The 12551-nt window shown below is 44.1% G+C and overlaps 1 protein-coding gene across 2 annotated transcripts in view; it reads right to left on the bottom strand.

Moving 5' to 3' along the window:
* Positions 1-10577, bottom strand: part of KDM2A (lysine demethylase 2A) — a 91389-nt gene extending 80812 nt beyond the window's left edge. The window contains exons 1-3 of one of the 2 annotated variants that reach the window (XM_069565566.1): positions 9758-10383; positions 8413-8536; positions 3136-3261 (exon numbers count right to left, since the gene is read on the bottom strand). Coding sequence is in view for 1 of the 2 variants with exons in the window: in XM_069565564.1 (XP_069421665.1) it covers positions 8413-8454 (42 nt within the window). In the remaining variant the exon portion in view is untranslated. Of the gene's footprint in view, positions 1-3135; positions 3262-8412; positions 8537-9757 lie in introns of both variants that reach the window. The other variant, XM_069565564.1, reaches the window with a different exon arrangement.
* Between the last annotated feature and the right edge of the window lie 1974 nt (positions 10578-12551).

The following is a 12551-nucleotide window of genomic DNA, read 5'->3' as shown; positions in this document are numbered from 1 at the left end:
TACTTTATTTTCCTTTACAATACTGTATTGGTCTTGCCATACATTGACATGAATCCGCCACAGGTGTACCTGAGTTCCCAATCCTGAACCCCCCTCCCACCTCCCATCCCAAGAACTTGAACTTCACAGGACTGGCTCCGCATCACTCAGATCTCAGTTATAAAACACCATCTTCTCAGGGAGCCTTTAACCCAAGCTCAAGGAGTGATCCCCACACTACAAGTATTTCATCCCCCCTCTTAATTTCTTCAAAGTATCCAGCACTACCTGAAACCACAGTTATTTGGAAGTTCTAAAAAAGCAAGGCCCAAGTTAAGTGTCTGACACAGATTAAGCATTCAGCAAACATTTAAGTGAATGAATCTCCTGAATGAGAAAAGATGACTTGGAGAACATCCTAAATAGCAAAACACTTACAAGCTCTACTCTGACGAAGCTGAAGAAGAGGCAGTGTGTCTTAGACTGCCTTCTGTGGATCCCGGCTCTTTCCCTATTTAGCTGTATGCATGCTCAGTCGTCTCTGTCTCTCTGCAACCCCGTGAGCTGTGGCCTGCCAGGTTCCTCTCTCCACAGGATTCTTCAGGCAAGAATCCTGGAGTAGGCTGCCATTCCCTTCTCCAGGATCTTCCTGACCCAAGGATTGAACCCGGTCTCCTGCACTGCAGGCGGATTCTTTACTGTCTGAGCCACTGGCTCAGCTTATTTAGCTTTATAACCTCTGGTTAAGTTACTTAACTGTACCATCCCTCAGTTTCCAAACCAGAAAATGGGAATCATAGAACCTACCTCAAGGGGTTGTTGAAAATTAACTTAGTTAATATGTGTAAAATGCCAGTACTAAGCACACAATATACACTCAACTAATGTATACTATTATCTATCAGATAGGACTTTTTCCCTCTGTTTCAAATATACATGGTGACTTTTCCTTTATCTCATCCACCCAAAAAGCACCCCTTTTGGTTTATTTTTCTTTTGCACACTGTGCAACTCCAATGGCATCTTTTTTTTTTTTTTTCCCAGTGGCATCATCCACAAAGTTTAAGAAATGTGAATGATACCTTCTGGAATTGTGTAACATGGCAGCACCATCCCCATTTCCTAGCAACTCCCAGAATTGTAATTATCAAAACAATAAGATGACCAAAAGTCAAAAAATAGAAACGTACTTTGGAAATGATCAAAATACTACAAAACAAGCACTACATTTACAAATCTACATTCTCTCGAAGTTACTGTCAAAAAAAGGAAGGGCTGGCTAGATGACACAAAAAAGTTTTGACACAAAAGCATTTGTAACTTCTGTGATCCAGGGATATAAGGAAATGAATAAGGTTGGGGCTACCTTAAATTCACACTGAGGGCCACAACCAGTTCATCAGATTGTTTCTCAGGAAGGGCCATGGGTTATTCAGCCACAGGGTAATAAACAATATTTCAATATTCGCGCGTGTCAATACCACACCTTTTATCTTTTTTTTCTATTCTTCAAAGAGAGTATCAAAATATTTACTGTAACTTTATTATTGATCTCAAGACATGAGTATTTACTTTGGTTATCCACATTAGTTGATCTTAGAATACATAAGTGACATGAAAGTTGCTCAGTGGTGTCCAACTCACTGTGATCCCATGGGCTGTAGCCTGACAGGCTCCTCTGTCCATGGAATTCTCCAGGTAAGAATACTAGAGTGGGTAGCTGTTCCCTTCTCCAGGAGAATCTTCCTAACCCAGGTCTCCCACATTGCAAGGTGGATTCTTTACCATCTGAGCCACCAGGGAGTAAGTTAAAAGGAGTAATAAAGAAATCTGCAACTAGGTTGAGGGCTTGTCATGACCATGAAGCCACTTCTGTGAAAATTCAACAACAAAAACACCATTTCATGCTTATTTGGGCAAAGCCCTAAAAAATGGAATCTGAGATGATTTCAAGATTTTCCTCGTTGGACTTAAACCTTTAAGATTAATAGAAGATAATCAGGATGGAGACCCAGAAACCACTGACTGAATCTCTCTTTAAATTTGAATTTTCAAACTCCCACTATTAACACTGGATAATTCTGTTATAGGAAATGTTTAATGGAATGTTTTAACAGCATCCTTAGTCTCTACTCACTAAAATACCAGCAGTACACCCCTAGTCTGACAATCAAAAATGTCTCCAGATATTGCCAAATGTCCCCCTTGACAGGGCAAAAATCAACCCCAGCTGAGAATCTCTGCTTTAAATAAATCTGTCCCAACTCTCTAAAATATCCACCAGTATTCTCACCTCCCTCTTTTAAAAACCCTCCCACTGATCTTCCTAATAATCAAGATCATCCCAGAGCCCACCTTAATTCATTTGTCTTTGCCTCCAGAATCCTCAGAATTCACTCAGCAGTACAACTCCCTCAATAGCAGGTCAGTTCTCTTATTTAACACTAGAGTTGGTAATGCAGTTTGTACAAAGATTCTGGGCTCATGATCCCTAGTCAAGCATTCTTTTCCATCAAAATACACTGCCATCCATCAGACAGCAAGTTTTGTCAGTCCTTCACTGCCCAAGTGTCTTGCTTCTATCCTTCCTTTTCATTTCTACTATCTACACCCCAGAGTGGTGGTTCTGAAACTTCTGCACGCATCAAAACCACCTGGCTTGTTAAAAAACACAGGTCACTGGGCCCCAACCCCAAAGTTTCTGATCCAGCAAAGAATGAGGCAGAGTCCAAGAATAAGCATTTCTAAGCAGCTCCCAGATTCGCAGATAAGGTCTACACTGCTGGTAAGGGGACCACAGTTCGAGAACCACTGCACTTGAGTGCGGTACCTATCACCTCAAGAGGTAATCTATTTCAATCTTCTTTCAGACACCTTCCTGACATAAAACTACAAAAATATTACTCCGAAAACACCACTCTGATCAAATTAGTGCACAATTAAAAACAAACCATAACTTTAGTGGCTCTCTATTTTTCATACCGGGCTTTCATAATTGTTTAAAATGTGTTCTCTACATTATCAACACTACCTCCCAAAACAAGTCTTCTACTTCCTATTAACTTAACAGCTTATCAGACCCCCCACTCCATAGAAAGGCTTATGCTATCTTTACCTTCTGCAAGGCCACCCTCTTCCCTCCTCCTCTCTACCTACCTGAAGGAGGCCTTCCTTCACCACTGTATTTGTCAAAACCACTGGTTTGGTCACTATCTGCTGCCTTTTATCTTTATGCTTTAAGTTTTTACCAAGTACTCACAGATAGAGAAAACCCCCAAGAACCTAAAATTTAAAACAGAAAACAATGATATGAGTGACATGCATAAATAAAAGGCTTGACATATATACAAACTATACAAATATTGCTATTTTAATAGACCAAGTGCAATAAGTTCAGAATTGACAAAAAATGAAAGAACACACTCACTTTTAAGAAACATGATCAAATGTTGGCTGTCAAGTATTTGTAGCCATCTCATTTAGGATGTTAAGTAGTTACATTAACTACTTAAAAGAAATTGCAAAAGTAGCCTCAAAAAAAGATAAACTACTCAGTTTACAACTTCCTACAACAGGAGTACCTATTTGTTTTCTGTATGAAATACACTGCAAGAGAGATGATAAGGAATGAAAGGAAAAACAGGGTTCAAGGTCTGGCTCCACCCCTTATCAACTTTGTGATCCTGGTCAAGTCAAGGCAGCTCCCTAGGCCTCTATTTCCATAATAAAAACATTAAGGTTTAAAATTATACCATCTATTTTACAGAGTTGTTTTGAGGATTAAACAGGGTAATGTGTTTGAAAGAACCTGGCCTAGTACCTAACACATGATAAATGTTTACTGAATTTTAACCTGTTTTGCACAATGCAAAAACACAGTATTATCCCAAAAGTGAGACCAAGAGAGCAAATTAATAAAACTTGACTAAGGACGTCCATTCCCCAAGAGGAAAAATAAAGAGACGTAAAATAAGAATGTTATGTCCCTCTGCATGGTATATACCAAATGTATCCATTCCCCAACTTAATAGTTAAAACCAAGACTTGAGATTAACACAACCACCATCACTTTCAACTTCACAACCGTAAGCTTGTCTTAAAAGTCAGCAAAAACCTTAACAGAGAAGGTTTAACAGGATTTGAGGGAGAACTTAAAATTCAGACTGAGCTTTTACAGTTAACTAATATTTTCTTATTTTAGTAGCCTAAATACTATTAAATGTGTTCATGTGTGACAAACGTTTTTCATTTGTTAGAGCTTAGGCATTCTGGTTCTTATGTATATACTACAGAACCCAAAACCCCAATAGTGTGTTCATCCCTGTACACCAAACTCTCCTCCATTCTTGATCTATTCCTAGCAGTCAAGAAAACTCATAGAAAAGAAAAGTATTTATGAGGGGTTTCCACAGTATCAACAAATACTTACTGAGCATTTTCTATATATTGCAGACTGAGAGTACTTTCTTCTCTTTTTGAGGCTACTTATTAAGTACTTTCTATGTGTCAGGCACTATTCAAAGCATCTAGTAGATACCACAAACAAAAACTGTCCCAAATCTCAAGGAGCTTATACTCTAATGGAGATATATGCACAAACAAACTTAAGTATGATAGTGATGAGTGTTCAGCAAAATAAAACAAGTAATAGGGCTTAAATACAGCCCTCATTCTGTATTTGGGTCCTCAAAATATAGGTCACCGTGGAAGACTGATGGTTAAGTATAAAAAATTAGCTCCCTCATCATCTGCATTTTGAATACCAAAAATAGGCATTAAGATTTTCCTATATTACTAGGAAAGAGACTGCAACAATGTACTCTTTCACCAATAGAGACTGACAGTTAAGTCTAATGAAATAATTATAAATAAGCAAATTCATCAATTTACACCATGCTATAATTTTTTAAATTGTTAAGCTATGGGAAAAAAAATGGCTTAAAATTAGGTTTTTGTGTTGCCTGGTCTATTCCTGGCTAGAAAAACCTTACAGAGGGTACATTCAAAGTGGGACTGTTTGTAAAAGAGTGAATCTGTTCATTCATTGCTCCTGAATCGGGGGGTACAATTTTAAGGATAACCCAAAGAAAGGTGAGAATATCATAAGGGCTTGGTGCCCTCAGTTTCCTACAACAGATAAATGATTCAGCTACTTCAGAGAATCATATATAAGGCACAGTAACAGGATTGAGCATCCAATAGTGTAATAACATCCTTTAGAAAATCTCTTAATTTCATCATCAAGATTGACAAGCAAGCTGAACTCTCAAGTAAATCAGCATCTTTCCCTTCAGATAACAGTACTAGCTTAAGTCAAGAGAAAAAAGTATTCAGAAACATAAAAGAGAAAAAAATATAACTTCTTTTACCCTGAAGCATACTGCCTGAAGTATAATGTCTTTGCTTTCTTTTTACACTAATTTAGTCATTCATTTGTTTCTACAGTTGCCTTTGGCAGGGGCTAGTGAATTTTTTCCATACCAAATGTACCTACACCTTACTCATTTACTTTAATGCACATTATTTTGCCCTTGACTTTCTATGCAATAGCAAGAACTACTCAGAATTGGTGTGACTTCAAAAACCTAAAAGATCATCAACTACAACTACTAAGGATTTAACTAATATCTTAGACTAAGAAACTCTAAAAACTATGTAGAACATTCCTTGTAAATGAACACTTAAATATACATGGCTGTGACAAGCATTCAAAACTGCTCCAACACTTTGGCTCCTGAAACCAAATTAAGGAACAAAAAAGTTCCATAATTAGTACCTGACAATGTTTCTCAGTAAGGTCCTACATCCAAATTACTAGAAATACAGAAATAAATCATCTTTACCTCAGGACACCAAATAACCACCCATCACCAAAACTGAAGGTTCTATTCCTCTCACTTTAATACCTCCTTAGGGATGTCAACTTGCCATGCAGAGTATCTGGCTTTCTTCTAGAAATCTATACACAAAACTACTAATATTTTCATTAAAAACAAAATATTTTCATTAAAAATATACATACCATCTTCAGAAGTGTAATTCTCCTCCACAAATACTAGTTTGACAAAAGAAAAGCCAATTTTTAAAAACCATTTCTGATTTTTTAAAAGATGACTTGTCACAAAGATGATATAAACATCATGAAGTTATCTCACCAAATCCAAGTCAGTTAAAAGCATTAAAGAGGATCTATTCAATCATGAATAATACATATTCTTATTAGTAGTAAGGATACAACTTTTTTTTTTTAAGATACGTGAAAAGTTCTCAATATAAAGAAGTCTTGTTCCAACATGAGTCTGGACTCAGACTGTTAATACTGGTACTACATTTTCTCTCCCAAGAAGCTGTTTTGAAGATATGTCACAGAGGGACTACCATTTAGAGTCTGTCCTCTAAACCAATGTGGAAGTAAAAGCCGGTTAATACTATAATCAATATACTAGGTGATTCAATTCAATTTGACAAACATATAGCATGAAACCAAACTTTAATCACAAAGCCAAGTCAGTATTCCTGTCATTTATTCTCTTTCAAACTTTATGTTCCATGGCCAGTAACTGCAAAGCAAAACTAAATTCTATACTCTGACCTACTTTAAAGAGACACAGTGTTATAACTACTGTAAAAATTAGCCTTTATGTCTTCATGTTAGTCTTAAAATTCCTCAAATAACTAATACAGAATTTTGTAATTTAAGTGTCTGACACAGTGCCATTAAGAGCTCGGTAGGCACACTGCCACTCAAATAAGCCACCAACATCATATCAAAAGTTATGTTAGGGAAGGGATTTACACTTCAGATATAATTTTGTCATTTAATTTTGAAAAGGAAAACAAACATCAGTCACTATAAACTCCAAGATTATTACCCAAAATTATAAGAAAGATTCTCCCAAAATATGTGCTTTATCCTCTTACACAACACTTTTACAAAATCACAAACCAGAAGGAAAAATATGCTACATAAAGAAAGGTTAATGTGTGCAACAGGTAGCAATCATTTTACAATTAAAAAAAAAAAACTTACCAGGACAAAAATCACACTTACCACTACCTTTCTACCTTGTTAAAAAATGTGGAAACTAGTTTTGAAAGACTAGATCCCAAGATCTCTTATTTACAGAACAGCTCAGCAATCCTACCAGCTGACAATAAAAACGAATTTCAAATAGCAATAACTCACTGGGAAAGAGTTTTGCAGCATCTTCTTTCTTTTCCCAAAGAAAAATTGAACTCAAGAAATGTCAGAACAAAAAATAAATCCTAAATGTACAAAATTCCACTAATGATATACTTTATTTATAAAAGTTGGAGATAAAGAATTATAATCTCAGCACAGATTGGGAAACAAGAAGTAAAACTCTGAAATAAGGTTTACCAGAACATTATTGTCTACTGGACATATTAATACTTGCCAACATACACCACACCTTTCCAACAGTCACATTAAGGGGATGGGGGAGGGGGGAAAACAGCCTATTCTCAAAAAGTCTGGAGATCAACAGAAAAAGCTTTAAAGAATCATTTTTTTCCCTCCAGATTCAATCTAAAATGCAGAGCCAAGTAAAACCAGCATAAATTCCTTTAGTTAATCTTCTAAGTCTTTCAGTTCACCAAATTTACATAATACAGACAGTTCTGTGGCTTTCCTCATTCCCCACTCTACAAACATAAATTCAAAATTCTGAAATGAATATATGGTGAGTATTAATAAAGCTCTCTTTGATGAAGAAAAACAAAAATCAAATTCTTTAACTCCAGCAGGGAAACCCTGAGAAGAAAACAGGGCCTAAAGGACAAAGTATTCACATGCAGACACAAGCCAATTCCCTCCAAATCATTACTAAGTAGAAATTTATTTCCATAAGAGATCACATACATCCCTCCCAAAATACAAAATATAGAACTTTATCAGCAACCAGTATTCTACCTTCTCTTAATCAATACCCTTCAACACTATCCATGTTGATTTGTGTTTAAAAAAAAAAAAAACAAAAAACCTTAGTTCTACTCCCCAGCTCAAAGCCACAGATCTTGGTACACCATAATCAAAGAAAAAAATTATACAGAACTACCCTTCCTCAAATAGCTTTGCCCCTAACATTTACATTCTAATCTAAATCAGATTTATTACAATTTCAGTATTTTGAGATTAGGAATCCTTGTCACACTGTAATTCACAAAATCTTCTGATTTACAATCGTTTTGGCAGAAGTTAAAGGCTACCTATAAATTCATTTCCAAATAGGATGACTACTAGGGCTGTAACTACTTGGCCTAAAACCCACATGAGATATTATCTTCCCTCCTCCTCTAGGGCAGAGAAAAGCCACCTGAAAAGTTTTAATCACAGTATGTTCACAAATGGAAACAAAATAGTTATTCTGCTTCAAAATTGAAGGGAAAAAAAAAAGGCAAGTAAATACTAACCAATCTCTGGCTGTAACGAATCCTTTCTTCTTCGGGTTCCATCTCTCACTCTTCTGTCGAAATTACAGAAAGAAACCACTCCAGGGCTGCCTTCCTCTTCGTCCTTAGGAACCAGATTGCAACACTGAAGAACAATGATAGGAGCAGAGATGAGAACTCATCCTCAAACTCAAGCTTTTTCTCCTTGGAATAAAGTATTTAGGATATGTGTAAGTTAAAAGTTTTCCTAAGAAACCGGGTTCCTCTTCATCAGTTTGGGAACTCTCAGCTTTGGGGCAAGTGGTTCCAAACCAAGATCAACAATCACATTACAACTGTCTGAGGCCTATAGGCAAAAGATGGTTTCAGTTCCCTAAAGTCGGGCTACACCACTTGTTTCTCCCCACAGGATTACCATAGGCAAGGCTCCCCTTCATGGCAACATTAGCAAAAAAAAAAAAAAAAAAGCCGCAGCGGGGGAGGGGGGAGCGGGGGCGGGTAGGACTTTTCTCTCCTAGAGCTGACCAGGTAAATCAGCCACTGAACTAATCCAGATCCTAACCAAAATAGTTCTCTTTCACCCCTAATTAGAAACTAAAGAAAAGGACAGACTAACTACATAAAGAGAACAAGAAATGAGGGTTGAAATGAAGACTCCAAAACAATTTCCTATACACCTCTAGTAAAATCCGTATACAGTCGTCACCGTCCTTCCTAAATTCCCCGGATCTTTTCATTTCCAAACCAACCCTCCACCCCAACACAAGATGCGTACAACTCTGAAACAAATTCAAGAGAGTTGCAAATCAGAAACAAAAATTGATCAGCTCTTTCTGTTTAAAGTAATCAGATATTTTACTTAGACATATAAGTCAAATTCATCTTTTCCAAACATTAAAGACCGATTTGCGCGACGGTCGATCCCTAATACCAAGGTTTTTCTTTTTCTTAAATAATTCTCAGGGATAATGGCTTCCACAGAGAATGCAGATTTTTTTTTCCTTTTTTGTAACTACATTATGGCCACGTTAAAAGCATCCTTTCAAAACTGCTACGAGACCTGAGGACCCGATGACACAGTTTGCAATAGCAGTTCGTGGCAGAGCCCTCCTGGAAGAAGCCGTCGCCCCAAGTCGGGAGGCAAACCGTGTTTGCACCCCCTGGACGAGGACAGCCCGGGCTTGGGAACAGTCAGGGCCAGAAAAGAAAAAAATGGCAAATCTCGCCGGGTTCCCCCCGGGAAAGGAGTTTCACTGGTTCGTTCACCCATCAGAAAAAGAAACTTTACATTAAGTCTTTAGATAACACAACAAACCAAAACTTCCAAAGGGGGAGGGGGGTAAACGATAGGAGGGGGAAATCTCACCGGGGATTTTGCTCGTGAGTTCTTGTCCAAGTGAGAAGTGAAAGATTCCAAAAACTGAGAGGAAAAAATTAAATCCCAAACGTCGTCTTCGGTTTTTTTCCGTGGATCAATCCAGTATCCAGAGGGTCAAGAGCGACCCGGAAAAGAGAGGAAACAGTTGCTGAATCAAACCTCCTCTTCTGGCTTTGGAAACCGGGAGTCGGAGGCGTCACGAGAGGGGAGCGCGACCCCTCGGCGCCGAGCCCGGGGCGCCCCCGCCTCCCCCGAGCGGCGGTCAGCAGCCCGAGCGCAAGCCCCGGACCAGCCCCGGCCGCGGGGAGCGCCCTCTTCGCCGTGCCCTCGGCAAGCAGCCGCTCGGCCGCCTCCAGAGCCCGGGAGCGACGACCGATCAGCTGAGACCGGCCGACCCGAGGCTGCCCGCGCCGCCCCGGCCCCCCGGAACGCGGGCCCCGGCCCCGGGGGGCGGAGAGGGCGGGCGGCGCGGCGCGCCGGGCTGGGGGCCCCGGGTCCCCTCGCGTCTCCCCCTCAGCCCGAGCTCCGCGCTGCGGGACGAGCCCCCCGGCTACTCCCCAGTCGCAGAAGAAGGATTCCGGGGGATGGGCCCCCTTGGCGTTGCCCCTCCTCCCGGAGCGCCCCCTGCCCAGGATAGACAGAGCGGCGACAGGCCCAGCCGCTGGGAAGGTGCTCTGGGAGCCGCAGCCGCCGCCGCCGCCGCCGCCGCCGCCGGGGAGGGGTGTTGTTTCCCTCACACAGGAGGAGCCGCTGAAGCAGCCGCCGCCATTTTGAACCCGTCAGACTCTCACATACACACAGCTCCTCCGCGGCGCACTGCGCAGGCGCCGCCTCCCCACCCCTCCTTCAGCTCGCCTCTTCAGCCCCCACCCCCCTTCAAGCCTCTCTTCGCTCCTTACCGCTCTCCGGGGTGCACGTGAACGCGCACGCGTCACTCCCCTCTAACGCGGACACTTTGCCGGCGCGCGCACGCGCGGATGCGTCGGCCTCGAATCGCCCGCGCCCCGCGACGCCGACGCGGCTCCCCGCCCCGCCTCGCGTCAGCCTGCCCGCCCTCCCGCCGGCCCACCGCCCCCGCTCCCCGTCGGCCTTCTTCCAGGGCTCTGGCTCGGCCCGCTGCTCGCGCCTGCGCGCAGGCCACGGATCCTCCTCCGCGCGCGCCCTGCCCCCCACACGCCCTCGCTCGAACACACACTTCGCCTCTGTGACCCCGCCCCTCACCGGCCAGCTGCGTTGGCGGCCCTCCCCCACCTCGCCTGGGAGGGTGGTGACCCCCGACCCCCCAGAAAGCACAACACCCCCCCAAACAGTGGGGAGAAGCGCCCCGGTCCCCTTCAGCCGCCCTCTGCCCCAGTCAGCCCGTTACAGTCACACAACCTGAGGGCCGGGCGGCCTGGGCGAGGGCAGCCGTTGCCCGCCTCAAAGCGGGGGTCTCCCAGGGTCAGGCCTCTGGGCCGGGTCGGCCAGACTGCCCAGGGCGAGGGGGCGCAGGGAAGGGGCGCCTTCCCGCCGGCTGCCCTCCCCTCGCGCGCCCGCCGCTGGGCCGAGGCCGGCCTGCCCGCCATCCCCGGGCAGGCCCTTGGCGCCCCCGCCGCGGGGCCCGTCCGCCCTCGGCTCGGGGGGCTGCTCGGTGCAGCAGCCCGGCCCCGCCTCACCCACTCCTCGCCGCTCCAAAGGGGCAGGAAACGGGAGTAGCATGTCTGTCCTGGGCTCGCCTCCCCTGGGGGGAGCTCCGGGCGCTTGACAAGGGTGTCCACAGGTACCAGGCTCGGGAATGGTCGCCGCGACGGCCCGGGGGCGTTGGCGGCCGGCGCGCCCACCGCGGGCCCGAGGCGCCCTGGGAGGTGGCCCTGGAAGCCCCCGCTCCTCGGCCACGCTCAGGTTTCCGCAGCGCCCGTGCCCCCGGCGGCCCGGGTGGGACGTGACCCCGCCCCCGGCGAGTCGGGGCGCCCCCCAAGGAGGGGTGCGCGAGCCGTCCTCAGCCCCCGGGCCGACCCCGCCGCCCCGGGCCGCGGCGGGCGCGGGAGGCCCGGCCGGGAAGATGTCGTCTCTCGGTGCGCGCAGCTTCACGCGAGGGTCAGCGACGGGGCAGCGGCCGCCTAGCCGTGCCAGCCCTGCCCACGAACGGGCTCCCGCGGCTCGACAGCTGCCCGACGGGCTTGCAGGCTGGGGTCGTCGTCGGAGCCCGGCCGGAGGTATCTGAGCAACGCCATGCGAACAGCCCAACTGCGATCAGGGCATTTCCCCAGCCAATCTCGTGCTTTGGGGCCCGTTTAAATTATAAATCCCGTAAAGGACGGTGGCTTGGGCGTTACGCACCAGGGTCAGCTCTACTGGCTTTCACTACACCCTTGCTAAGAGGTGTCACACAAATCTTTTTTCCTCTCTGCCTTGGTTTCCTACCGTTTAAACTCTTGATTCCTGGAATCGGGATGGAGAGAGGAAGGCATGCTGTGAATCATACAACTGCCATAAACAATCTCAAACTCTTTTAGGAAAACGTTAGAGGAAGACAATAATTGAAATAATGGTTTAGAGTTCGGTTTGAACTCTAGGGTAAAGGCAGTATGTAAACTCAAGGTATTTATTAGCACATGAGGTTTTTCTACATGCAAACTTGGGGAGCTTTACAGATATTCTCCGCTTTGTCTCAGGACATCTTTGGAAATAAGCTAAAGTGCCCGGTAGCATTATACTCATTTCAAAGATAAGGCGCTTGAAGTACAGAAAGCTTGCATGACTACTCATAGAGAGGAGTTCAGCTCTGCCATACCAGACCTCA

This window comes from Ovis canadensis, chromosome 21, assembly GCF_042477335.2.
Source record: "Ovis canadensis isolate MfBH-ARS-UI-01 breed Bighorn chromosome 21, ARS-UI_OviCan_v2, whole genome shotgun sequence".
NCBI lineage: Eukaryota > Metazoa > Chordata > Mammalia > Artiodactyla > Bovidae > Ovis > Ovis canadensis.
This window is presented reverse-complemented; position numbering and strand designations above follow the sequence as displayed.